At 51.8% G+C, this 27,999-nt stretch overlaps 1 protein-coding gene across 2 annotated transcripts; it reads right to left on the bottom strand.

The window, feature by feature from the left end:
* Pkn1 (protein kinase N1) lies at positions 1 to 27,999 on the bottom strand. Of its 2 annotated transcripts, none has more exons than NM_017175.2 (22): positions 27,805 to 27,999; positions 21,077 to 21,377; positions 18,922 to 19,073; positions 17,839 to 17,983; positions 15,215 to 15,360; positions 14,620 to 14,833; positions 13,385 to 13,579; positions 10,792 to 10,901; positions 10,563 to 10,706; positions 7,582 to 7,657; positions 7,357 to 7,498; positions 7,174 to 7,267; positions 3,434 to 3,513; positions 3,286 to 3,361; positions 3,105 to 3,196; positions 1,973 to 2,149; positions 1,791 to 1,853; positions 1,601 to 1,677; positions 1,182 to 1,324; positions 817 to 924; positions 639 to 719; positions 1 to 276 (listed from the first exon to the last, which is right to left on the bottom strand). In NM_017175.2, exons 1-22 carry the CDS (start codon positions 27,823 to 27,825, stop codon positions 73 to 75), a joined length of 2,841 nt encoding a protein of 946 aa, NP_058871.2. In that variant the 5' UTR covers positions 27,826 to 27,999; the 3' UTR covers positions 1 to 72. The 2 variants fall into 2 exon arrangements, with proteins under 2 accessions (NP_058871.2, XP_087450457.1); XM_087594331.1 differs by lacking the exon at positions 27,805 to 27,999 and adding an exon at positions 22,517 to 22,581 and having other exon boundaries at positions 2 to 276.

The raw sequence follows: 27,999 nt of genomic DNA, 5'->3' as shown, positions 1-27,999 counted from the left end.
ATGCATGTATGGAGTAAACCCCAAAGGCTTTTTTAAAAACCAAGAACTCTTGGGCAAGGCAGGGGCTTAGGGCTAATAGCCTCCTGCCACAAAGTCGAAATCCCGGAAGGCCGCCTGCTCCGCAGCTGTCAGGGGCCGTGCATCCCGGGGAGGGCTCAGTGTGGGGGCCTCCCCAGTGAACTCCTCATCGAAGTTGCTGACGTCTGTGCGCCCCGAAAGTGTAGGCACGAAGGGTGGAGGCAGGCGACGGGCCAGCAGGGCATCCCAGTCCAGAGTCTGTGGAGAGAGGACAAAGAGAGTCAAGATGGAGGTTGAGCAGTATGAACGGAAGTCTGGAGATCATCAGGAAGCTGAAGATGCAGAGGGGCTGGGAACTCAGAGAAAGGGCGTCTGGGGTGGTCCAGGGTAAGTCCTGTAATGACAACATGGGCCTGGAGAAGCAGTGGTAGTGATGATTAAGGGTAAGGAAGGGTGCAGACAAACCGAGATAACATTTGAGAGGGATCATGACGGCTGGAGGGTTGGGGCAGGGCAACAAAACTCTTTAAGATACAGCTACTAGATTTGGGGTGGGAATGAACTGGGAAGAATATTCAGGTCCTTGGGGTGGCTGAGAGAATGTAGAGGGGTCTGCTCACCCTGAAGAAAGGCTGTTTTTTCACATCTTCTGCATCACGCTCAGTGGATCCCAACCTCCGCTCTGGGTTCCTCCGCAGTAGCTGTGAGGACGCCTGAGTCAGTCTATTGGATTCCAGTCCCGACACCCCTTCCCAGCCTACCTTGACTAGGTGGTCGAGAGGTGGGAGGTGTGCCTACCCTTCTCATGATGCCGATGGCCTCCGCAGACAGGAAGCGGGGATAACGAACCTCATCATTGACGATGCTGTCAAATACTTCCTCCTCGTCGTCCCCAGGGAACGGAGACTGTGGGGCAGAAAAAGCCGGGTTTTGTAAGATCCCACCTTTAGCCAGTCCAGCATTACCGAAGGACCCCACCCCTCTGGGGCACTCTGGTACCACTGCTAGCTTACAGGGGGTGAGTATCCCACTTTACAATTATGGAAACAGATCAGAGAGGTAGAGCTGGTGGCTCCAGATCATATTTCATGGTAGGAGCAGACTCCCATTTCACTCTGAGGCACATGTATGTTCTCTACAGAAGAAAGGCAGCCCAGACTCACCTCTCCAACCAGCATCTCATAGAGCAATACACCCAGTCCCCACCAGTCCACGGCTCGAGTGTAGGATGTGTCTGTGAGCACTTCCGGCGCCAGGAACTCCGGAGTTCCGCAGAATGTGCTGGTCCGGTCCCCATAGCCCATCCCTGGGTGGGATGGAGAGCAAGGCCATGTGAGCCTATAGTAGCTAAGGGAAGCAGGAGCATGAGATACTCCAAACATCCAGCCAGCCCTACCCCGAGTCAGTATGGGGTGACCCAGATGGGGCTAGAGCTGGCGAACTATCCTGAAGCTGCTAGGGTGAGCAGGTGGCTGATAGCAAAGCCCATAGAGAAGAAAATGTCATCTGACCACCCAGGTACAGCTGCACCAGACGGTAGCCCACCCCCTATTCCTCTCATCCCAGGATTGCAGCCCCTCACCCTCCTTGCAGAGGCCAAAGTCTGCGATCTTGACGTAGCCCTCAGTATCCAGGAGCAAATTGTCCAACTTCAGGTCCCTGGGGAATGGGGTGTCAGGGGATGTAAAGAGGGTGACTGGGTAGGGATCGGGGCTTTGTGCAGAGCTTGACCATGTCCAGTCTGTGGGCAGAACATGTTCTCACATACACACCTGTAGACAATCTTGTGTTCATGGAGGAACTGCAGTCCCAGCACCACACAGGCCGAATAGAAGCTGCAAAGACGCACGAGGTCACACAAGCCTGGCCCCACAGGCACCAGAGACCCCTGAGGCCTGGGCTCCCAGGGCTGTGCAGGAGGCTGTCTCAGGGCGGTGCCGGACGTTAGACTCACACAGCCCGAGGCTCTGAGAACACGTCGCTGTGGATATGCAGCATCAAGTCCCCACCGGCTGAGTACTCCATCACAAAGCACACATGCTCTGGGGTCTGGAAACAGCCGAAAAGGTTCACCAGGAAGGGATGTCCTGCCCTGGTCACGGTCGCCAAAATCCGCTTCTCACACATCAGGCTGGGCAGGAGGCAGAAGTCAGAGAGCCCAGCTGCCCCTGCCCTCCAGGGATCACTCAGATATCTGTTGAGTTGCACAGCTGTGCAACTTTGAGCGATTGAATTCATTTCTCATTTTGGGAAATGGGTAAGTGTACAAGGATCACGCCAACAGCACAGTCCAAGCCCATGCTGGAGACTGGCTTGGGAACCTGTAGGCCCACTCAACAGTGCAGGTGTGAGGACTCAGGCAGCAGGAGGAACAGGGTCTGATGGGGGTGGAGAGGCTACCCTGCCTGTGAGAGGGCTGCAAGCGCAGCCACGGAGGAGCACACGACCAACAGAGGCACCAAGCATCAGGACAGAGGCGCCTTCAGGTGGACACAACTGGACTTCTGCTGCCCGGATCAATGAATAAACTCTTACTTATTTGAGCTTTCGTTCCTGGTTATTAAAGTTCCTGGTCATTAAAAAGGTGGCTGGAAAGTCTAGGGACAGCACAAAGCCTCCACAGAGATCGAGAACTGTGAAGATGCTTTGCCTAGACCTTCTCTTTAATGTACCAGATAGTCGTAAGGGTGAGATCCACCGGCATCTGATGGGTAGACCAGGAGGCTAAGTTCTAAGGGAGGACTGCCCTTCCCAGCATCTGGAAGCACATCTGTTAGAGGCATGACCATGACCCTGACCCCGAACTAAGGCAACCCCAAGACCCAGCGTTTGAGTCCTGAACCTCCTGCCTGTGACTGTGTGACCTCGAGTGCACTGTTAAATCCTGAGCAGGAACGGGGACAATATCAGTCAGTATTCACCCAGGAAAGGGAAGGGGTCACAAATGAGGAACTGTTTCCTGTCAGTACTCACAGGTAAGAGGGATGTAAGTTCTAGTCCATGGATTCCCTCTCACTGAAATGCTCAGTAGAAGACACTCTTGGTCTGTTTTCCAAAAATTCCCAAGGGTCAGGGCAGGACCTCACCTCTCAACCTCATCCCGGGCTACAATGTCACCTTTCTTCAAGGCTTTAATGGCAAAGAGCTCCCCACTGGAGTGGAATTCAGACAGCAGCACCTGGCACACAGAGGACACAGGGGCCTCAGTGGACAGCCTAGGCCCTTGGGGTGAAAACCCTGAGCCCCTAAGTTCTCCCACTGCATCACCTTTCCAAAGTGACCCCGACCAAGCACTGCCAGGAACTTGAAGTCCTCAAGCGTCAGGGGCGACTTCCTCAGGGGACTGTGGAGAAAGAGAGCTGTGGGGACTTGGAGGGGGTGCAGGGCACAGGTAGGGACTAGGGAGGGGTATCACCTGCACAGGCCAGGGCCTGGGGTCTCCTGGGTCTCTGAAGGCAGCTCTGGAGAGGTGGTGGATTCGTGGGTTGGAGAACTCTGTGGTGCAGAGGTCACAGTAGTCATAAGTCAAAGCTCATGAGCCTCAAGAGCCTCAAGAGCCCCGAGCCACACATCCTCTCCAGCTTGTGACTGCTATACACCCTCCTCCCCAGGACCACCTTCTTTTAGCTTGCTTCCCTTCACGTGGGTAGCACAGGATAGACCTGAGCATTGTGCTTGCTTCCCTTCACATGGGCAGCACAGGATAGACCTGAGCATTGTGCTTGCTTCCCCAGCCCTGTGCTTTATTCTCACCACCTGCCCGAGGTACCCTGAACCTGTGCTCCTTCTGCCTCAGCCTGTTGGGTAACTTGGACCCCAGGCTTGCATGGCCCAGCTCTTTCTCCTCTGTAACCCTTCCTGAGATATTGTCTATATGAGGATCAGCTGACTCCTGTGTTAAAGAACAGAGACCCTTAGCACACCCTGTCCATCTGCCATTTTCCTCCCAGAATTCTGCATATTTAAATACCCTTTGTGGGCTTATTTAATTTACTGGGTTTAACCTGCACAGATTAGGCCTGGAGAGAGGGCTCAGTAGTTAGAGCAGTGGCTGCTCTTCCACAGGTTCTGAGTTCAATTCCTGGCAACCACATGGTGACTTACAGATTAATGGCTTGACTGATTTATAATGCTGGGCATGGAACCCAGGACCGTGTTCCTACTAGGTGAGCATTCTGGTACAGAGCTTCAACCTAGCCTAGGCATACCACATGAGCATATGACTGAAAAGAATCAGGGCCTGGGGCATCCTTGGCTCAAGAGAAGGAAGGTGCTTACTACACCAAGCCTGCTGGCCTGAGGGAGACCTCTGGATCCAGAGGTGGGAGGAGAGAATCAACTTCTGTAGTTGTCCTCTGATCTCCACACCTGAAGGTGTAGCACATGAGTCCCCCTCCAAAGAAAACAACATACAAACACAAAAGTTAAACCAACAAAAGACTCAGGCTCTGAGGGTGCAGCTTCGTAGTATAGTGCTGGCCTCGAGTGTGAGACCCTGGCTTCCAGCTTCTTTCCTTTTCCAAATGGAGAAGAGGCAGCAGGTAGACAGCGGCCAGGCACACTCTTAGCACTCGAGAAGCTGGGGCAGAATGATCAAAATGGAAGGAAAACGAGGCCAACACCAGGGTGAAGGCACCTGCTGCCATGACTGACAACTGGAGTTTGAGCCCTGGGACCCACAGGGTGGAAGGAGAGAACTGACTCCTGCAAGTTGTTCTCTGACCTCTCCATGAGCGCTCACACTCACATAAGATAAAGTGAATGGTAATAAAAATTGTAAAAAGAAGCCAGGCATGGTGGCACATGTCTTTAATCCTAGCATTTAGGAGAGAGAAGGCAATCTCTGTGATTTCAAGGCGTGCCTGGTCTATAAAGTGAGCTCTAGGATAGCCAGAGCTATGGAGAGGCCCTGTCTCAGACAGATGGATAGATGGATGGATGGATGGATGGATGGATGGATAGGTAGATAGATAGATAGATAGATAGATAGATAGATAGATAGATAGATAGATAGAGATAGGCAAGGCTGATAAAAGCACAGGCACCATGTACCAGCCTGAGCCCAGCGATGCTGACCACCAATGGGCCAGCCTATGGTTAGCTAGCCTACCAGAGCTAGAAGTGCTTGAAGGGGTAGAAAGGAAAGGCATGTCTGGTAACCACACGCAGTCTCTCCATGGCATGGCTGCGACCCCAGCACCCACGCAGCTCTCATCATGTTCACAGAGTCAGTTCCTTATTTCTTTACCAAAAAATAAAACATCTATGGCTACAGAACTAGAGGAAGCTCATGACAGCTGCACCCCCACTTCTTTTGGTAACCCCTATCAATAGAGCAACACAGTTTGTCCTTAATATAAATTTTTTTCCTTTGTGCTTTAGATCAACAGCTCCCTAACTGACCTTAAGGCCCACTCCTTAATAAGAGAGAAACATGCCAGGTACTGGAAACCTAGCCAACTCTCCAGGGTTGGTGAAGTCATAGACCTTGGAGGAGACCCGACAACCACCACTATACTAAACCAGCATAACCCCTACCTACACTCTAAATATTATGGTGACCAGTGGTTCTCAACCTGCAGGTCGTGACTTCCTGGGGGCAGGTCGATTGACTCTTGAACAGGCCACATAAGACTATCACAGATAGGGGCTGGGGATTTAGCTCAGTGGTAGAGCGCTTACCTAGGAAGCGCAAGGCCCTGGGTTCGGTCCCCAGCTCCGAAAAAAAAAGAACCAAAAAAAAAAAAAAAAAAAAAAAGACTATCACAGATGTTTACATTATGATTCATAACAGTAGCAAAATCCCAGTTGTGAAGTAGCAATGAAAAGAGTCTTATTTTTCACACCATAAGGAAGTGGTGGTACCCGTATTAAAGGGTCAGCATGGGCAAGGTTGAACACCACTGCCTGACACCCGCAGGTCAAGTGGTCCTCACCCTCATCAAGGAAGCTTCTCTACAACAGATGGAGACCACGACTGAGAACCACAGCCAGTCAAAATGCAGAGGTGTGTGGCCCAGTCCCAGGGATACAGCTACAAAACACGTCCATGCCTAAGGCTCAGAGAGCACTGAGAGAGGAAGAGGGGGGAGCTATAAGAGCCAGAGGACTGGGGAGGCGGTGTCAGAAGCTGCACCTGTCACTCAACAGCATAACCACCCTGTGTGAGCTGGACAAGGACGATGACAATAGGAACGCCACAGTGGATACGGAAAAGCCCACAAGGCCCAACCCTTCTGAAAGTACTACAGCCGATTAAAGTGTGCTTCGAGTAAGAGAGAGAGAGAGAGAGAGAGAGAGAGGCTGACTTCCCAAAGAAAAAGTTACCCAGTATTAAATGGCCAGACTTGAAAACATACAGAAATGTGACATTATGCACATTGCACAAAACGTCTGTAGGAATATATAAATATTTATACATACATAGATGCATGCAATTAGCAATTAATGAAAAAAGGGGAGGCTATGAATTTGACGGAGAGGAAGAAGGGGTTTACAGGAGGATTTGGAAAGAGAAAAGCTATATTACAATCTCAAAAACAAGAGAAAAGCATCCCGTCCCCCCTAGAAAATCTGCTCCACAGCTGCGGTGACCTTTCGTTCCCAGCACAGGAGTCACGCAGGCACCTCTGCTGCCCCGTCACAGCTCACACTTTACGTTTGGTCTTTCCTTCTTCAGCCCAGATGGAAGCCAGAGCTGCAAGCACAGTGCTCAGGAGTTCTGCTACTGAGCAGACTTTTGTCCCCATGACCAGCCCCACTTTGGCTTCTGAGACGCGGCTGGATATGTAGCCTAAACTGGCCTAGGACCACTATGTAGTCTCACTCACACTCAAACTTGTGGCGACCACTCTGGCTCAGTCACGCCACTGCCGGAAGATAGGCTGGCGCCACCTTGCCCAGCTTCCACACTGATATTTTAAGCAGGTATAGGAAACAGGGGAGGAGCTGGGGATGCCGTTGCCTAGCGTGCAGAAAGCCTTGGATTTCATCACCAGTACCCTACAAACATGGTAATCCCAGGATGCAGCGGACTGAGGCAGGAGTTCAAGAGTTCAAAGCCCGAAACTATACTCAACAAAAACAACTGGTCTTGTTCTCCTGGATGATCCTGGGTTAGCATCAGATCCCCTAGGCTCCCCTGTGAACACTCACCAGGCTACATGAGGTGGAGGGCAGCCCTGCGGGGCTCTTCTGGGACGAGCTGTCTGAGTCAGCACCGAGATTCAATTTCTCCATGGATATGTCTCTGCAGGAGAGGGAGGAGAAGGAGTTGAGAACCCAGGACCCTGGGAAGCAGGAGCAACAAGTGGCATTGGGCCCACACTCCTTCCTTACCCAGTGCTCCGGATCTCAGAGCCTGGAGATGCATTGGGGCTGAAGGAGCCAGTGGCCACGGCGTTCGGGATGAGTCTCCGGAGCAGCCGCACCCAGGTGGCCACATCGATGTTCATCTGTCTGGCACGCTGAAATGTCTGCCCTGAAGTTGCAAGGGTAGGGTCACCACCCATGACATCCTGGGGTCCTTGGCTGTCCAGCCCAGCTCACTCAGGGCCTCCTTACCTTGCTGCTTGGAGAAAATTTTTTTCTGCCTTTGGAGCCTAGGGATCCGCTCGATGATGGGGTTACGGAAGGTGACCTGTGGGGACATGCTCAGCTGCAGTGGTGGCAGGAACAGATGCACCACAACCTATGACACCAAGCGTCCCTGAGGACGCGTGGCTTGGCCTAGCAGCCGTGCAAAGCTAAGCCTTTGACAGTGGCTATGCACAGAAGGGTCAAGGACTTCACTCATGGATTCACCCAGTGATGGCTTCAGAGCTTGATAGACCGTTGGGGAGCAGGGGACTTCACAAGGAGGGGTGTCATTAAAAGAAGCAGGTCTCTAGCTGCCAGACCTACTCCCTCATCCTCCTTCTGTCTCCTGTCAGCACATGAGCAGCTCGACTCCACAGAGTGCTTCATCACAAGCCCAGAAGCAACAGGATGAACGGCTGCTGCCTGGAAACCATGAACCCAGAGAACCCTGCTTCCTTTATCTCTCCCAAGTATTTTGTCACGTAACAGAGTGCTGGTGAGCAGGGAGAGGTGGTCAGCGCGCTCACTGTCTGCCCTCAGTGCTGTCTGTGTTCTCCTCACTGTGACAGAGGACCTGACAGAAACAACTGCAGGGGGAGCTCTAAGCTGGGCATAGCTGAGGGGATATAGTCCGTCACAGAAGGAGGACACGGCAGCACCGGCAGTGGGGTCCACAGTGGCAGACGACTGAAGCCCAGGTACATCTCAGATGGCCAAAGAACAGAAAGCAGCAGGACTAGGGCCTAACGATAACCCTAGTGACATTTCTCTCAGTGAGGCTCCACCTCCTCGGAGTTCTATTACCTCTCAAAAGAGCACCAGCTGGGGACAAGTGTTCAAACACAGGCGTCTTCATGGGGACTGAAATAGTTAAAGTTGGTTGTCAAGTTGACTAGAATAACCTAGACCAGCCTCTCGGCACACTTGTGAGGGATTACCTATGGTAGTCATGTCTGTTGGGGAAGACCCACCAAAGCTATGAGAGGCACCTTTCCCTAGGCGGGGGTCCTGGACAGTATGGACAGGAGAAAGCAAGTTGAGCACCAGGCATTCACCACTCTGCTTCCTGACCTCACTTCCTATGCAGTGTGACTGCTTGACTTGCCCTTCACGGTGGACTCTGAGCCAAAAGAAACCCTCTTTTCCTTAAAACTTTTGCTAGGGAACTTTACTACAGTCGCAGGAAAAACACCTAAGACAGGAACCTTCATATTCAAACCGAGACAGGCTTCCATCTTGAAAAGGGAGGACGCAGGCAATCAGACCCTTCTCTGAAGGGAAAGGAGTCATCTATGCCCACAAGACTGACATGGAAGTCTGGAAAACAAGTCTGCCATCACCTGACTTGATTCCCAAGTATAGTGGCAGGTTGGCCACAATGGCATCATCTGGCATGGCTGTTAAATTGGCCCTGTGTATGGAAGACTTTGTCACAAACCTATGGCTCTATTTAGGAGGTGGTGTGACCATTAGAGGCAGGTCCTAGTGGGAGGAAGTGAGGTCACTGGAGTACGTCCACATACAGGATATTGGGAGCCTAGCCCCTTCCTGTGTCTCTCTTTGCTTCTGTATTCCGTTGGGTACACATGCCTCCTCCACTTGAACTAAGGGGCCATGGGCAGAGCCCCTGGGCCAAAATAACCCTTTCTCTTTCTGATTATTTCAGGCATTTGTCACAGTGACAGAAAGATGCTTTGCTTACCTGGGACCTGAGAGATACACTCTCAGACCCCTATCTCAGACTGCATCAGCGCCAAGAGGGATGGAACCTGGCCCTTTGGGGGTGATGGGGCTGCCCATGTGCGAATCCCAGGATAACTTAGCCTAGTCCTCCAAGTCCAACTCAGCAGGCGCTGGTCTCTAGACCCAGATGTTCCTGTGCAGGTGCCATGTGTGCAGATCAAATTTAAATCACTCAAAACGTCAGTGGGAAAAACTCTGCTTTCCAGCTACACCAGCTACAGTTCAGACAGAACATTCTATCCATGGTAGAACTCGACATGGTGGGCTCAGTGACAACAGCACTCTGGGAGAGTCTGTCAGCTGCAGCCACCCCTTGCTGTGAGGTTCCCACCAGCACCCACCTCCAGTTGGGTTGGTTGTTGCTGCCGTGCGATGCTGGGGATGAAACTTTGAGGGCGTGAGCCCAGCACACCACACAAGGCTCACCCAGTGCTTGCTTTTCTGAGGCAGGCCTCACTAGACTGCAGTGGCAGAAAATGTTCCTGGCTTGTTCTTCTATTTTTCAGACAGGGGCTCTCTATAGACCTGACTGGCCTGGGACACAAACTCAGAAGTCTGCTTGCCTCTGCTCCCACACTGTGGGATTAAAGCTCACTCAGCTTTGGCTGTGTTTTTTGGTAAGTCTTTATATTCCTGTCTCTTGCTCATCATGTGGCTTAAGGCTGTATGACATCTAGCTTTCATGTTTGCTTGCTTAATGTATGTGGGTGTTTTGCCTTCATGTATATCTGTGTAATACATGTGAACCTAGTGACTGAGGCCAAAAGAGGGTGTCAGATCCCCCAGAACTGGAGTTACAGACAGCTCTAAGTGGCCATGTAGGAGCTGAGAATCAAATATGGGTCCTCTGGGAAGAGCAGACAGTGCTCTTAATTGCTGAGCCATCTCTCCAGTACCCACGCCTAGTTTTATCTGAAGTAACAATTTGGCCCATGGCTTTGTGCATGCTAGGCTAGCACTTTACCCATTGGGCCCTACCTATCACCAGACCAACACACAACTGACAGGCACAGCCTTCTGGGAGCACTGTCACGTATGTGGTCTGTCACTGCTGGTTCTTCCTCCTGTGTGATGTGTGGCTCCTGGCACCAATCCCAGCTTTCATGAAACTTACTTCCCATTAAGGCTCAGAAGCATCTGAAATTAATCTCCCCCATACTAGACAATCAGAGGCAAGGAGGCAGGAAACATCTTAGGGTCAGAAGTCAGAAACCAGGCCATACCTCAGCCACCAGGCAGCCCTGGGGTTCCATGTCCAGCTGCACCTCATGCCTCTCATTGTCCAAGAAGTCTTCCAACTTCAGAAATTTGAGAGCACACAGACCCCTCTGGTCACGCCAGAACACAGCCAACTCCAGCTCCCGAGCCTTGAGGAAAAACGGTCATCACTTCCTGTGTCTGATGCCTCAACTCCCCTTCTTCTACTGCCCGGTGCCCCCATGCACAGCTCACCCTCTCCAGCTCCAGGGTGAAGCTCTGGTCCCAGGCATTGGGGCCGCATGGCTTCCAGGCTGTTTGCCCCACCACAGTGTTGTCCAGCTTGAGCACGGTGCTGACCTCAGCTGAAACCAGGAGAGGGCAGCAGGAAAGAGGGAGGGGAGGGCTTGCTCCTAATCCTGTCAGAGGCCCTCCTGGACGCTCTGCTAACTTGCCTTTCACACTAAAGCCTTTAATTCGACTGTGGGTTTAGGGAAGGAGGTTGCTTGTTTGTGTGTTGTTGTTTTTTTGTTTTTTTGTTTTTTTTTTTTTGGGTTTTGAGATACAATCTTACTCTAAAGACCAAGCTAGCCTAGAACTTACTACTTAACCCAGATTGGCTTTGAATCCTCCTACCTTAGCCTCCTGGGTATTAGGGTTATAGGCATGCACCACAGGTCAGCCCTCATTTTTGTTTTGTTTTTGAGATGATGTTTCATGTATCCCAAGCTGGCCCTTAACTTGTGATCTTCCTGCTTCTACCTTCTAAATTCTGGGAGGCTTGTAGGACCACACAAGATATGAGTTTGGTTTGTTTTTGAGACAGTCTTGTGTAACTCAGGCTGGCCCTGGACACTATGTATTGTGAACTTCTGATTGTCCTGTCTCGACTTCCAAGCCTGCTGGTAGTACAGACGTGTGCTACCCTATTTGGTTTATCCAGGGCTGGGAATCAAACTAAGGGTCTTACGCATGCTAGGCAAATCCCACCTAACCTCTGTGGGCTTGTGTAAGTGCAAATCCATGGAGTTCTGCATTCTTTTTTTTTTTTTTTTTAAGATTTATTCATTTATTATATATAAGTACATTGTAACTGTCTTCAGATACACCAGAAGAGGGCGTCAGATCTCTTTACAGATGGTTGTGAGCCACCATGTGGTTGCTGGGAATTGAACTCAGGACCTCTGGAAGAGTAGTCGGGTGCTCTTAACCACTGAGCCATCTCTCCAGCCTGGAGTTCTGCATTCTTACTACCAGTCACCCCCTGCACTCGGGACGGCTTCTGAGCTTTAATTCCAGAGGATGAGGACACCCTTCCCTATTGAACACTCTCTAGCCTCTAGCATCTGCCATTCGTTCTACTTCCTGTCTCGGTGCATCTGTGGCTCTGGGACATGCTATGAGCGGAATCAGGCCATCTTTGTCTTCTTACAACTGGCTTCTTTTGCTTCCTGCGCCATCCTCAGTGTCTCTCTGTGCTACGGTGTGGTTCATGCTATCCTTGCTTCTAAGACTGAATCCTAGCCCACTGTGTGCCTGTCCACCTGTGGCCTGGCTTCTCCCTTCTTGTTGTTGTGAATAATGCCTCAAGCTGGGCATCTAACAACTCAGGCCCTGCTCAGTTCTCTGAGGGTGTAGAAGCTGAACTGCTAGAGCATGTACTGCTAATTTCACCTTTACTTTTGTTGGGTTTAGATGAAAGGAACCAAGACCTCAAGTATAGCAGGCAAGTAGTCTACCTTTAATCAGTGGCTCCAGTGCCTCAGGGGAGGCTCTCGGCAGGTGCTCTCTCACTGAGTCCCGCCCCACCTTCCCACTGGGGAGGGGGCTCTAGGCAGGAGTTCTATCCCAGCCACACTCTGGCTACTCACCGGGGCATTCTAGGCAGCTCCACTGCTGACCTGTGTCCCCAGCATCCCCAGCATGTTTGACTCCCCAAGATGGCTTTCGCTTTGCATTCCCACACCCAACACAGGTTCCGATTTCTCTACGTCTTCTCTACATTTGTGGGGTTTTATTTTGTTCTGTTTGTCTTGTCATCATTTGGTAAGTCATCCCAATGGATGTCACATACTTTTTTATTTAATGTATTCATTTTAATTTTTATTTACTTTTACTTTTATGTGTACGTGTGTTTTGCATGCATGTATGTATATGCACTAGGTATGTACCTGGTACCTGAAGAGGTCAGAAGGTGACAGAGCCTCTAGAACTGGAGTCATGGATGGTTGTGAGCTGCCATGTGGGTGCTGGGAACTAACCCGAGGTCCTCTGCAAGAGTAGCCAGTGCTCTCAACTGCTGAGCCTTCTCTCTGGTACCTAATGTTTATTTTTTAATTATGTGTGTGAGAGAAAGTATGGAAGTCTGTTCACATGGATGTAGTAAGCAAAAAAATCAGAAGAGAATCAGATCCTCTGAAACTGTGGTGACGGCAGCTAAAGGACACCTGATGTGGGTCGGGGTCCTCTGCAAACTCAGTACACACTCCTTCCCCTCGAGTCCCTGTCTAGTGCCCTATACTGTGTAACTAGTACAGAGCCATGGCAGCCATGGCACAGCCAACTCAGTTGGCTGAACCACGAATCTCTTGAGCCCAGAGCTGGATGGCAGCCTGGGTGACAGTGAAACCCTGGCTTTACATAAGTAAGCAAATAGACAAACCAATAAAAAAAAACGCCACAGGGATTGGAGATTTAGCTCAGTGGTAGAGTGCTTGCCTAGCAAGCACAAGGCCCTGGGTTCGGTCCCCAGCTCCGAAAAAAAGAAAAAAGAAAAAAAAAAAAAACCGCCACAAACGCGGCCACTTCACCCACCCGCACACCCACTCAGCCTCCCGTGACCACTCACTGGAATTCTCTGCCTCCCCCTTGAGGCTGCTCCGTCCACTAAGGCTTCCACTTCGGTTGTAAAGGCCCCGAGCTGGACGACTCAGGAAAGGAGTGCGGCTGTCGGGGGTCCCAGATGCCCCGACTGAGGGGGGAGGGCTCCAAGGGATGGTCTCGGGAAGGTTTTTGCAGCCCACCACTCGTACTTCCAGGGTCCCTGCAGGAAGGGCAGACGCATGGGAAGCAGGCAGAGGAGAGAGCACAACAGGGAAGGGACCTCGCCTTGAACAAGTGGCAGTCGAGAAAGAACGGTCAGCCAGGGAGGCAGGGGTCTAAGGAGGTGACACTCAGGGCAGCCAAGGGGAGACAGCAGGACTAGGCTGAGATGTGATGATTTGCCATGGACTGCTGACAGGGCGGAGGAGGAGGGTGAGGACAATAGTCTAATGTCAGAACAGAGCAAGAAGATGGGGTTGCTTGGCCGGCAGAGATGAAAGTGGGGACCAGGATTAAAGGGAAGGAGGTGATGAGGGGAGGAGGTGGTGAGGGGAGGAGGTGGTGAGGGGAGGAGGTGATGAGGGGAAGGAGGTGATGAGGGGAGGAGGTGATGAGGGGAGGAAGTGATGAGGGGAGGAGGTGATGAGGGGAGGAGGTGGTGAGGGGAGGAGGTGGTGAGGGGAGGAGGTGGTGAGGGGAGGAGGTGATGAGGGGAGGAGGTGATGAGGGGAGGAGGTGATGAGGGGAGGAGGTGATGAGGGGAGGAGGTGATGAGGGGAAGGAGGTGACAGAGAAGGAGGTGACAGAGAAGGAGGTGATGAGGGGAGGAGGTGATGAGGGGAAGGAGGTGACAGAGAAGGAGGTGACAGAGGAGGTGATGAGGGGAGGAGGTGATGAGGGGAAGGAGGTGACAGAGAAGGAGGTGATGAGGGGAGGAGGTGATGAGGGAAGGAGGTGATGAGGGGAGGAAGTGATGAGGGGAAGGAGGTGACAGAGAAGGAGGTGACAGAGAAGGAGGTGACAGAGAAGGAGGTGATGAGGGGAAGGAGGTGATGGTGGGGAAGGAGGTGACGAGGGAAGGAGGTGATAAGGGAAGGAGGTGATGGAGGGGAAGGAGGTGATGGAGGAGGTGATGGAGGGGAAGGAAGTGATGGAGGGGAAGGAGGTGATGGGGTCAGCACAGTCATGGCTGGGAGCCTGGAGATCCAGGCAAGTGGTCTCAGGGCCAGGTCCCGAGAGTGCAGTCAGTCAGAAGCCCACCTGTGAGTGGTGCAGGCTTGCTCAAGGTGCTGTAGTGAGTGGCAGGGAAGGGCCCAGGCAGTATTGCACTGAAGGCTGCCGATGAGGCCGCAGTGAGCTCCTCCCGAAGCAGGCGTCCCTTGGGGTGATCAGCAGGCAGTTCCCCCAAGCGCCTCTCCAGTGACTCCCGCAGCAAGCCCAGCTTCTGGTTGGACTCAGTCAATTTCTCCTGAGCCTGAGGTAGGAAGGCAGAGAGCTGAGAACAGGCATAGGCCCTTCCCCAAGAACCCACCCACTTCTAGCAACTTCTTCCTCAAGGTTAAACCTCAAACCTACTTAGACCCATCAGGTGGAACCTTGAAAACTAGGCTTTGCCCCTCGCTGGTGCCAGGACCCCCTGAGGTACCACCCACATTAAAGCTTCTTGTTGTGAGGACCTCTCGCAGGCCTCACCTCCCCCTGAAGCTCTAGCATAGACAGGACTAATGCTGTCCTCCTCTCTACTGAGGCTCACACCCAGTGGCAGTCCACCTGAGTTATTGTGCCACCCTCACCAGGACCTCTCTCTTTTACATCCCTTGAATGCCACGCCTCCAGCAGAAGCCCTCAATGTCACCTCGCTGACTGCTTTGCGGTCTGGGGCCTTTGCAGCACTGAGCAGACGCAGGACATTCTTGGCGCCTTCTGCCACTGCATGCTCTACTCGAAAATGGTGTCGTAGCTCCTCAATGCGTAGCTCTACGGCTCCCAGGTCTGGATCTCCTACGGACATGGGCCCAGGACAGTGAGACAACCTTCAGACTAGCCTGATCCCAGACACAGCTCGCCTACACAGCCACCAAAGCACATCGTGATTCTTGCCCTGGAAGAGACTGTCACCTTCCACTCAAATTCAGTCACTCTTACTCAAACACCATAATGTCTAGGGACATGGTTACCCAATTACCTTCATGAGATGACACACAGGCACACTGACAACCTAGGCTTAGGGACATATATTGTAGCAGTCCCTTGTCATTCCCAGAGACTGGCATAGGACAAAAGGAACACTAAAATCTACAAGGGCAGAGAGCATCTACACCCAGCAGCCCTCACCCACACATTACATTTTTTACCAAAGGACTATCAAAGACGAAACTCAGACTCTTATGTGACACTGGTCCTCCGTGTCCTACTGAACTCCCACCAATAGGGACACAGTAAGACACTGAGTGTGTATAACCTGGGCCGGTTTACATGTGGGACTCGTCCCCAGTGAGGTGGCACTGGAGTCAGGGCCTCTGGGTCGGATGAGGGCATGAGGGAGCATCGCCCTTAGAGGAGTAACAGAGCTAGCTGTGTGGTGCACTAGTAAATCCTGACTGCAGTGCAGGAGGGCCTGACTCTATCCTCAGCACCTGAAGCAGCATCAACAAATAACACAAGAAACCCAAAAGGCGGGGCTGGGGATTTAGCTCAGTGGTAGAGCGCTTACCTAGGAAGCGCAAGGCCCTGGGTTCGGTCCCCAGCTCCGAAAAAAAAAAAAAAAAAAAAAAAAAAAAAAAACCAAAAAAAAAAAAAAAAAAGAAACCCAAAAGGCAAACAAGGAGCTGAGTGGAGTGGAGACCCGTGATCCCAGCACCTGGGACACAGAAGCTGGAGTAGAGCGTGAGTTCCGGGCCAGCCTGAGGTACCTGAGACCCTACCCCCCACACACACCCCAAAAAGCAAAGGGGCAGGGAAGATAAAGGAACCTGCCATCAAGACGACTCCCAGAACCCGCATGGTAGAGAGAGAACTGACTCCCAAAGGTGACTCACTTTCTTGTGCCAACACACACACACACACACACACACACACACACACACCACACACACACAAAATGAAACAAGAAAAAAAAATGTTGGTCATAGTAGCATATGCCTATGATCAACCACAGTATCTGGGAGACTGAGGCAGGAGAATTACCACAAGTCCAGGGCCAGTGAGTGAGCAGCAGGACAGATGTTCAGCTCTTGGCATCTGTGATGGTTGTTTCTGTTCTATTCTATTTTGTCTCACCATGTAGCCCTAGCTGGCCAGGAACTCCCAAAGATGTGCCTGTTCTGCCTTCTGCATGCTGTGATTAAAGGGTATGGAATGATAGGTCTGTGTCACTACACCTGGCTCACCAAGGCTCAGTCACCACTTCTCAGCTCTGCGCATGTGGTAAAAAGCAAACGTGAAAAAAATGGTTATACTTGCGTGCCAATAAAACTTTCTTTACAGAGGCACGTGGGTCTGGTAGTGCAAGCCTGAGATTCCACACACTCACAGGTGAGGGCAGGAGGACTGAGAGTTCAAGTCTAGCTTGGGCCACAGAGTGAAATCTTTCCTCAAAAGAAAAAAAGCAAAAGGAAAAAAAAAAAGATAGAGAGGGGAATGGAGGTGATCTCTGTAGCCTGGGCTACATAGATCAAGGCTAGCCAGGGCTACATAATGATGTCCTGTCTCCAAACACAAAAACAGGCTGGATATGGTAACACACACATTTAATTCCAGCACTCAGGAGGCAGAGGCAGGAAGAGTTCTGTGTGAGTTAGAGGCCAGCCAGCCTGGTTGACATAGTAAGTTCCAGAACAGGCAGGGCTATAATAGAAAGATTCTGTCTCTAAACTAAACTAAAAGCAACCAGCGGGTGGAGCTAGAGAGATGGCTTGATTGTTTGAAAAAGCTTTCTGCTCTTCCAGAGGACTCAAATCTGTTTACCCAGACCCACAATGGATGACTCACAACCACCTATGACTCTAGTCCCTGAGATCTGTTGCCTTCTTCTGGCCTCTGAGGCACTTGTGTGCACGCGCGCGCACGCACACACACACACACACACACACACACACAAATATTTTTAAAACAACCTTAAAAACAAGAATAGGGCATATTAAGTACTACAGTGCCTACATAGATTTTTATCATTGAACAGTTGGGGACATGGTTCAATAAAAACACAGGCCTAGTTTATAGGAGCCCCTGTATTCCATCCTAAACACAACAAAAGGAAGGAAGGAAGGAAGGAAGGAAGGAAGGAAGGAAGGAAGGAAGGAAGGAAGGAAGGAACTATTCTGTCCCAAACCTTGAAGGAAACAGAAACAGACAGGAATAGGCTCCATTCACCATGAGGTTAATTCCTGCCTCCTTGCCCTCCACAACAGGACATTATGGGTTGAAGGGTGACCCCTGGAAGGCAAAATGCAGGCAGACAATGTCCAGGGAAGGTCTTACCGTGGGCCTCATCAGGAGCTGCCTGACTCTCCAGCTGGCCAGCCTGGAGTGCTTGTAGCGCCCGGCGAAGCTGCATGCGGATGATGTCAATCTTGGTCTTACTATCCTGCAGCATCTGTTGGGCCGTCAACAGCAGCTTCCGGTCCTGGAGACAGACATGCAAGGTGACAGGCAGAGAGGGAACTCAAGTCTGAGCACTGACCCTGCTGTCCACATCCTAAAAGGTAAGAGCATTCGCACGTGCATACAAGGACACATTCCCATTGTCCTGGGCCAGTGCAGTGATAGGAAGTCCATGGGCTTCAGTTCTAGCTCTGCTTGCTACCTGACAACTGAGTGTAACTGGTCTTTGCTACTTTGTGGGTTCTTCTTTTTCCCACCCTTTATCCCCCTCGGTCCCCCCCCCCATCACTAGATAGGAGAGGAAGAGGGATAGAGGGGATGGAGGGGGAGAAAGATCCTTGGGTCTAATTTCTGTATCTTTCTTCTTTGAGCATGACTACTAACAAACTGTAACCAACCTCCCTGAGTGACCGACAGCCACCCACCCTGCCAACTGGGGCTCTACAATTGTACACCCTTTGAAAAGTCCCCAGAGTTCCAAACGTCACACAATTGCAATAACTACTGCAGCTGGCAAAAGCTCGCCTCTGCTAGAGCACGAGGCAAATCACAGTCAGCTGCTGTGGGCAGTCTGAAACAGCCGCACATCCCACACCTGGGATTAAAATGAAAATATATTCTTATTCTGACTTTGTAAGGAAGCAAAAATTCCAAAATTGTCACTACAGTTTAGCTTTGTGACCTCAGGCTGGCTTTCTTCTCTGGGCCTCAGCACCCTCATTTGCAAAGTCTGGACCTCCACTGGACTGAGGACTCATGATCTAGTTTGGACCAGCTGGAGCTACATCCTCCTCACCTGTCTGAACATCTCTGTGCAAGTGTCTACAGAATCACAGACAAATGGCTGCAGTGACATGAGATGCCTAGAGCAGACCGACCCAGAGGCAGGAGTGGACTAGTAGGTGCAGTCGGGACACAGCTTCCACACAGTGATTGGTGAAATGTTCGGGACTGTCTTACCTTGGTGCTGCCATTGCTGTAGGTCTGGATCATGTTTTCTGCCCCCTGTTTGACCTTGAGCTCAATGGCCAGCTGCTTCTCCAGGCCAGCCACTCGGCTCAGGTTGGTGGATGAGCAGACAGGGCTGCCCTCTGCAAGGGATTGGGGAGCATCTGAGGAAACAAGAAGAGAAAAGGCTCATACAGTGGTCACTCCAGGAGACCCAGGAGATTTTGTCCCAGCCAATAGGAAGCCTTCGTCCAGAAAAGGAGCCTGGGGGCAAGTACACAGGCAGGAGACACATGGCTCTCAGTGACAAAATGGGCTTTGCACGAAGGAGAGTGAGTTAGTGACCAGGTATGCAGGTCTTCAGGGTTAGCTGGAATAAATGCCCCCATCTACCTCAGGGTGTATAGGCCCACGGTGTGAGTGTGATTATGTCTGTAGGCCACAGGTGGGAGTACCCTAGATGTGGGTGTATGGCACTTACATGGCTTCTTGTTGGTATAGCTCAGTTCTGATCTCTAGGGGCTTCTGGGATTCTGTTTTGAGACTTGGCTGTTGTCAGAGGTGAGGTCTGTACCTCAGGAGAGATGCAGTGGTGGGGAACTCACTGCAGAAGGGAGCTCAGACTCTTGACTGAACTCCACCTTGGACCCCAATAGGGGACACAGCAAAACGCAGAGGGGCTGAGCCTGTTGGCTGTATGTGAAGTCAGCTGTGGATGGGACAATGGTGGGACACCTCTGAGGGTGGTATGACCCAATGGGAGAGCTCTAATGTCATTGTGGGTTAGTGTGTCTCTAGGTATAAGTGACAGGATGCAAACCTTGGATGCTGTTGGGACTGTGCTACTCTCTCTCGAAACATGGGATCATGTGTGCTGTGTTGCCGGGTGGCATATGTGTGACAGACTCTGGGTATCTTCTCCTGCTCCTGTGACCATGAACATCTTAGCTACAAGATGAAGGCCCTGTGGCCTTGCTTTGCTACTGCATAAAACTACTGAACTGTGGCAATGATAAATCGTGCTGTGTTTTCTTTTTGTGGATGTATACACATGTGTGCATGCATGTGTGCACATGGAAGCTAAAAGAACAGCAGGTGAGTTCCTCAGCTGTTCTCTACCCTCCTTCCCTCTTTCCTTCCTTCCTTTTCTTCTTTCCTTCCTTTCTTCTTCCTCCCTCCTTCCTTCTTTCCTTCTCTCTTTCATTCTTTCCTCCATCCCTTCTTTCCTTCCTCCCTCCTTCCTTTCTTCTTTCCTTCCTTTTTGGATAAGGTCTCTTGCTGAGCTTGGAGCTCTCTGATTGACTTGTGTAACTGAGCAGTGAGCCCAGAGATCGCCGTGTCTCTACCTCCCAAATGCAAGGATTACCAACACGTGTACAAGACTTTTTACTTGGGTGCTTGGAATCCAAATTTGAGCCTTAATACTTAATACTAAAGTATCTACTAGCAGAACTCCTCAACCTGTGGGGTTTTACTTTAACCACAATCAAAAACAAAATTTTGTGTTTTTAAAAACAGGGTTTCTCTGTGTAGTCCTGGCTGTCCTAGAATTCACTCCATAGTGGCTGGCCTTGAACTCAGAAACCTGCCTGCCTCTGCCTCTGGAGTGCCCGGATTAAAGGCATGTGCCACCACCATCAAATTAAAAACCAGGTCCAGGTCTGTAATCTCTGCCACTCAGGAACAAAAGCCCTTCCCTAGCAGCCTAGAAAAATTTTGTCTCAAAAAAACAATAAAAAGAAAAAAAAACCGAGAAGAGCATAAATATATAAAACACAAAAAATATAAAACAAAGCAAAAACAACAGAAAAATAGTCCACAACTTCTGTTGTACTAGAATGATTTAGGGAGCCATGAGGGTGACGGATGTGCAATATTTGGGTGTTTGTTAGTGTGACTGTGAGCTTCGGGGTTCTCACGTGGCAGCATGTCACTCAAATGTCCTGGGAATAGCTGTAATGGTGTCCTTAGGTATCTGGTATTATCTGGATGCTGGTGTGTGTATCTAGGTACTCCTAATGCCAAGGACAGTTTTGAGTGGGGTCTGGGAACAGGTGTGACTATGTTTATCCGGGTGATAGTGGCCCTGTGAGTCTGGCCTCTCCCATGGCGTCTATGGATTCAGGACAGTGTCCTGGTGGAATGCACTCTCAGGCTTTCTGCTCACCACTCCCCGCTGTAGGGTCGGGCAGCACCACATGTGCATGCAGCTCCTGCAGCTGCTGGTGCAGCAAGTCAAGCCGTCTAGCGGAGCCCCTCAGCAGCAGTTCCACAGGGGCCAAGCTGCGGCCCAGGTCAGTGGTGGCCCGCCTCAGGTTCTCAGCGCCCTCCTTCAGCTTCAGCTCTTTTCGGATTTCCCGCTTCAGCCGCTCTCGCTCTAACTCCAGCTGCTGCTGCACCCCAGGGGCTGCCAGGTCTGCCCCAGCCAGACCCAGCTGCTCCAGCAGTGACCAGCTGCGAGGTTCACTCTAGGGGAAGGGACCAGACACAGAATGTCAAAAGCTAAAGGGCAGTTGGCCTCACCAGGACACAGTTCACCTGACCAGCCACCACCCTACCCTACTCCACCCTAGAATCCCAAGGACAGAGAGACCTGACCCTCATAAATGGGATTTCTTGGCCAGAGAGATGGTTCGGGGGTAAAGGCTCTTGCTGCCAAGCCTGCCTGAGTTCACCCCTAGAAATCTACATAGTGGAAGGAGATGATCAAGTTCAAAAGATTGTCCTCGGAGTTGGGGATTTAGCTCAGTGGTAGAGCGCTTGCCTAGGAAGCGCAAGGCCCTGGGTTCGGTCCCCAGCTCCGAAAAAAAAGAACCAAAAAAAAAAAAAAAAAGACTGTCCTCTGACAAACCCCCACAACACACACACACACACACACACACACACACACACACACACACACAAACACACACACACACACACGTAGATGCACGAATAAACAAACAAATCTGGGTCTGAAGAAATGGCTTAGCAGCTAAAAACATATAGTATTCTTGCAGAAGAACTGAATTCAGTTTCCATCTCTAATTCCAGATCCAGGGGGCCCTGATGCCTCTGCAGGCACTAGTGTGCTTATGTGCACAACCCCACAGTCACAGATGCATAATAAGGAAATAATATCAGTAAGTAAATAGGAGGTCAAAGACTAGGCCAAGACTAAGGCCCTTCCTTCCCCAGGTGCTCACCGGGGTCCCCACAGGTATGCCCCATCTCCCTCAATGTACTACTTATGCAATGGGGTTCTCTCAGATGACCCCTTTTCTCTTCTGGTCTCCTGCATTCCTAACCAGGAAGTCCCAAGGGCAGGCTACTGTTTCTTTTGCTGTCCTCCAAACCCAGGAGGACCTGAGAGACAAATCCTGGCTTCTCATCTGCGTTCTCAAGCTAGACGGTCCCTGGGCTTTCCCGAGAGCCTCCTGTATCTGGTGCTCCAAAGAGCAGAGCTCATCTCCTCCCACATCTCCCAAACCTGAGCACTGACACAGCACCCAAGTTTCACCCTCCACCTGGAGAAGTCACCAGTTCCCCTCCTCCTTCCTGCTCTTAGTCGCAGTTTCTGCCTCATGCAGTCCTCCTTCTGCCACCCTGTGGAGACCCCAACCCCTACCTCCAGCTCCAAATCCAAAGGGGGATCAGCTGCCATCTGGGTCCTAGGTCTGGCCTGAGGGCCACGCCCTCTTCCTGAACCTCAGCCCTGACAGGGCCTCTGGACTGCCACTTCCTCTTTCCTTCCAGTTCCCAGCATCCTCTGCGCCAGGCCAGCTCTAGGGCAAGTTTTTTGTTGTTGTTAGGGGTAGGAGTTATTTTGTTTTGTTTTTGAGACAGGTCTCTCTATGTAGTTCTGGTTGACCTGTAATTCACTATGGAGAACAGGGTGACTTCGAACTCAGATATCTACCTGCTTCTATATCCCAGGTAGGTGTGGGCCATGTAAGAGGTTCTTCCCCCATCACCCCCTAAATGGCCATGCTTGTTTCTCTGGAGGTGAGCCAGGGAGAAAGTTTTTAGTGCCTGACACACTGGCAGACACATGCACAGGATATTACATAGCAGGCAGGATCTTATGTGTGGGGCCATGGGCTCAACGGTGCAGACACAGTTCCAGCTTTGCAGCTGTGAGATCTGCACCCCTCAGTTGAGGAGGCCTGTGTGGGCCTGGCTTGTGGGACTGGCCGGTGGGCCTGTCTAAGGGATATTTTCTTGACTGCTAAGTGATGTAGGAGGGCTCAGCTCTCTGTGGGCAGTGCCATCCTGGGCAGGTGGGCCTGGGGTGTACAAAAGGAGCTGAGCCAGCCAGAGGGAGGGAACAGTGAGCAGTGCTCCTCTGCGGTTTTGCCTTACGCTTCTGTCTTCAGCCCCAGCCCTGACTTCACTCCGTGATGAACTATAATTTATAAAACCAAATAAACCCTTTCTTCCCCAAGTTGCTTTTGGTCAGTCTTTTATCACAGCGACGGAAGGCAGACTAGACCAGTCCCCACCTGCAGGAGTGTGTGGGTAGAACACAGCTTCCCAAAGGTGTGTGCATCTAGCTGTGCAGGTCTGTGCCTGGCTCAGGGTGTACACGGGATACTAATTTGCACACAGACACCTGCAGGTGTATGTCTGGGACACGGGCTCGGGAGTGCACAGAGTAGTCTCGCTTATATTGCACTCCCACAGGGGTCAGCATGGAAGTGGGACACAGCATCATAAATCTGCACACTTCCCACACCTGCCTGCACAGACCCTAATGAACAAACAGCTATTGGTGCTAGTTTAAGTCCCTCTGGAAGCTACTCACACACCCTCATGCGCACGTACGTACGTGCGTGCGTGCGTGCGTGTGTGTGTGCGTGTGTGTGTGCGTGTGTGTGTGCGTGTGTGCGTGTGTGTGTGTGTGCATGCGTGTGTGTGTGTGTGTGTGTGAGGTTCAGGACTTGTACATGCTCACACTTCTTTTCAGATCCACTACTCATGCACGAACAGCAGCCTCGAGGTCTCTCAGGCCCTCAACCCTGCTACTGCCTATTCATGTCACTATTGAGAGACCCTCCCACTTGTCCCTTGTCCCCAACTTCCTCTTAAGGATCAGAACAGTGAGTTCTGTAGGGTGTGTGTGTTGGGGGTGGTACTGTGAGCATGCTTCCGGTACACAGGCAGCATCAACTTCCTGCTTCCTCCTACCCAGATGTCCACCCTGGCTGCTCACAGCTTGGAGGCCTAGGGAGCCCACCTGGCTTAGTAGCAGCTCCCTGAAGCTAACACCAGGAAGAAACAACCCCGAGGGGCCCCAAACAGCAGCCCACAACTGTTTGCCGAGTATATACTAAATCTCAGCTGTCAGAGATAGCTGTTACAAGGCTGCTCATATCAGGATCAAGATACATGTGAAAACATTCTATTTCCTACCGGTTTTTGCTGTGATCCTAAAACTGCTCTAAAAAATAATCTATCATATTTTAAAACATTAGTAGTGGTGCTGGACGGATGGTTCAGCAGTTAAAGGCTCGCACTGTTCTTCCAGAGGACCTGAGTTCAGACCCAAGTACCCATAACAGATGCTCACAAATGCCTGTAACCTGGGTGGATCTCATGTCTCTGGCTTCTGTGGGCAAATGTACATACCCCCCAACATATATAATTAAAAATAACAAATAAATAAAAGTAATAGTAGTGGTGGTGATAACAGCGGCTACGGGCAGAAGGTGAAACTTGGTAGCCTAGACAAGCTCTACCTCAAAACTAAAAAGACAGCAGCTACCACAGCCTCATTCCAGGTCTCAGCTAACGTCATTCCATGTTTCGGGCGCTATTTGTTTTGTTTTGCTTCATATGGTTTTGTGACTGGGTCTCATAGAACACAAGATGGCTTTGAATCTAACACATGGCTAAGGCTGGCCTTGAACTCCTGATCTTCCCGCATCCACCTTGCCAGTGCTAGGATTGTAACAGCACCTTAGCATTTGGCACAGCAAGATGCAGATGCTAGAGATGGATACATGAGACAGAGAGATATGATACCATCTTCAAAACGAAGAAACTGAGGTCCAGCAAAGCTTGTCGCTGCCTTTAATCCGAGCACTCAGGAGGCAGGGGTTAGAGATCTCTTAGCATTCCAGAGCAGCCAGAGCTACACAGCGAGTCCCTGTCTCAATTAAAAAAAAATTAGAGGGCTGGAGAGATGGCTCAGCGGTTAAGAGCACTGACTGCTCTTTCAGAGGTCCTGAGTTCAATTCCCAGCAACCACATGGTGGCTCACAACCATCTGTATTGGGATCCAAAGCTCTCCTCTGGTGTGTCTGAAGATAGCTACAGTGTACTTATATACAAGAAATTAAAAAAAAAATTAGTAGACTGAACATGGTCAAGCTATCTGTGACAGAGGAGAGAATAGCAGGGTATAGAATAGAGAAAAAAAATTAGAGAAGGGGGCATGACACAGGTCCACAGGCAGCAAGAGAGAAGTCCAAGATTGACACTAGCCGGGAAGAAGCCCACGTCCACCACACCTCGCAGCAGTGAGCCACCATCACAGTAAGTGATGTTCTCCTAGGCTCGTAAGCCCTTCTGGAGGGAAGATGAGGGTGCAGGCCAAGAACACAGATCCTGTGACCCTGTCATCTCCTCACTGTGTACCTGAGCAGTAGTCACCACAGGGAAAAACTGAGGCTCAAAGAGGCCATAGCTGTGCTCTCAGTGAAGCTGGGGTTGCCTTCTCCTCCCCTCTAGAAACACATGTCAATGTCTGAGGTCATTCTTGTTGTCATTACAACCAAAGTATAGAGGGGGCACCTGTCAAATGTCACCATCCTGAGGGGCACAGGATAGCCCCCCACCACCAAATGATCCAGGCACAAAGGCCATTGCTGGGGCCTTGGAGAGGGACATGGGCTCCCAGCTTAGACTGCCAAGCTCCATGTTCAAAGTAAAGATGTCACAGAAGCACAGGACTGGCTGCAGCCCCACCTCTCTCCCCATAACCATCATCTCCACCCTCACCCCCACCCTAAGGGTTTCTCTGAGTTGCCCTGGATGTCCTGGAACTCTATAGACCAGGCTGACCTCAAACTCAGAGACCTGCCTGCCTCTGCCTCCCACACGAAGGTGTGTGCCACCACCACCGCCAGACCCTCGTCACTATTCTTAACCCATTGCCTCCTCCGAAACAGATACAAGACTCAGTAAGGCGAAGGCAGTTGACCCAAGAACTCATCAGGGAAGGCAGCATTGGTATTTAAACCCGGCCTCACTGAGCAACACTCTGACATAACCAGGCCCCACCCACTGTCACCCACCAGTGCCCCAAACCCAGCAGGCAAAGCAGGTACACAGCCAAGAGCAGGGCCAGCTCAAGCATTCGAGCAGAGGAAAGGTGAAGGCCCCACCTCCAGCAGAGAAGGCCTGAGAATATGAAAAGCATGCAGGGAGGGAGGCAGGGCCTCCTTGTCCTCCTCCCCTGGGTGAGTCACTTCTGCCCAGGGACAAGGAGTCACTTGAGGGCAGCAGGGCAAACGCCTGACCTGGTCTTGAGGAATTAAGAGTGTCAGCTTCTCCACCTGCCATTACAGATCTGGAGACACCAGACCAAGAACTGTCACCATGGGGGAAACCCTCTTGGCAAAGTGGCTAGGAACCCAAAACCCCATTTCCTGAGATTTCAATGCCTGGGGCGTTTCCAGAATCTAGACAGGACATCCGTTTGCCAGACACAGAACACACAGACATGGAGCTGGTGGAACAGGGCAGCAAGTCCAAGCGGGAATGAACATATGGGAGAAGACCAGAACAGGAACAAGATGTAGGTCCTGCCTCATTCTGGGAATCGCAGCCTCCATATGTGTCCTATGTGGGACACACCAAGCACATGCATGTACTGGGAGAGCCCTACACAGCCCTCAGTGGGTCTGAAGGGGAGCTGGCACCGGTGCATCAGCCTGGAGGTCTGACCTTGTGAGATCGGCAGCACCAGATACGCCCAGCTCCTCGGCAAGGCCGGCAGGCCATCAGCAGGACTGGGGAAGAGGGGTACAGGAGGGTACAGGGGAGACATGGAGGCAGGTGTAGAAGGAGATGAGAACTGGTTACACAGGACAATGGACTGCATGGTGAAGAACTAATGGAGCCACGAAGATACAAAGACCTCAGATTTGGGCCACTGAATTAGAGGGTGAGAAGTCAGTCACCCCGACCTTGCTTCCTCTTGGGAAGGTGAGTTCAGTAACACCCAACAGGTCACACAGGGAAGGCTATGTGGCTGGCAGATGCCAGTCACAGGTGTCTGTTGCGGGGGGGGGGGGGGGGAGTAGCCCTGTCACCTTCCAGACATAAAATCCTTCCTGTCTGTGTGACAGGACACGCCCCACCTGGGTTACAGCTCCATCTGTCAGCCTGAAGGGTGGTTACGGGGAACAGGGCGGAAGGAGGAACCCGGCCTCAGGCCTAATGAAGTGACTTAAGATACTTCCTCCAACAGGTGCCCATCTGGGTGGCGTCAAGACCATCGTAAAGACGTCTGCAGGCGGAGGTGGCCCGGGCTTTGTTGTGCGGGGGAGGGGATCGGGCCGGGCACTCCTCCGGTCCGCGGCAGGGTGCCAGGCACCTGCTCCAGGTGAAGCGGCACCTGCCAGAAACCGAACGCTGAGGACCCAGAGTAGGGCGTGGGGACGAGAGGCACCGGGACCCGCAGCTGGCCTCGGACACCGAAGTGGGGACCCCGCTGCACCCGCTGACTCTCGGGGAGGGCCGGAAGAGGGGATGCAGTGGTAGAATCCCGAACAGCACCCCTTCCTCCAACCAGGTCGGCGCCTCCACCTGCTACAAGGGCCTGCGCGGGCTCCGGATGGGGACCTCGTCTCGGATTCTACCCGTGCCTGGGGTCCTCCGCGCCGTCCGGCCGCTCCGCGGGTAGCCTACCTGCACGGCGTCGCCGGCCATGTCCGCCAGGGGTCCCAGCGCCGAGGGAGGGCTTGCGAGCGCGTCGGCGTGTGGGGCGGGAAGCGCGGAGCCCAGACCTTCCCTGGCGCGCTGCGCGATCCGGCCTGCTGCGCTCGGCCCGGCCTGGCCAGGCCTCCGCCGAGCTGCGCCCTCGGGCCCCAGCGGCTGCAGGAT

This window comes from Rattus norvegicus, chromosome 19, assembly GCF_021556685.1.
Source record: "Rattus norvegicus strain SHRSP/BbbUtx chromosome 19, alternate assembly SHRSP_T2T, whole genome shotgun sequence".
Classification (NCBI taxonomy): Eukaryota; Metazoa; Chordata; class Mammalia; order Rodentia; family Muridae; genus Rattus; species Rattus norvegicus.
The sequence above is the reverse complement of the archived record's forward strand: the minus strand, read 5'-3'. Positions and strand labels throughout refer to the sequence as shown.

What these genes read in the sequence shown, in the direction of transcription:
- Pkn1 (XM_087594331.1), bottom strand. Translation starts at nt 22,552, where the DNA reads ATGGCAGCTGATCCCCCTTTGGATTTGGAGCTGGAG. An exon ending in CTTTGGATTTGGAGCTGGAG is followed by an intron (nt 21,378 to 22,516) that starts GTAGGGGTTGGG and finishes CCCTTCCCCTAG; the next exon opens with AGTGAACCTCGCAGCTGGTC. An exon ending in GCCCGGGATGAGGTTGAGAG is followed by an intron (nt 2,150 to 3,104) that starts GTGAGGTCCTGC and finishes CCTCCTGCCCAG; the next exon opens with CCTGATGTGTGAGAAGCGGA.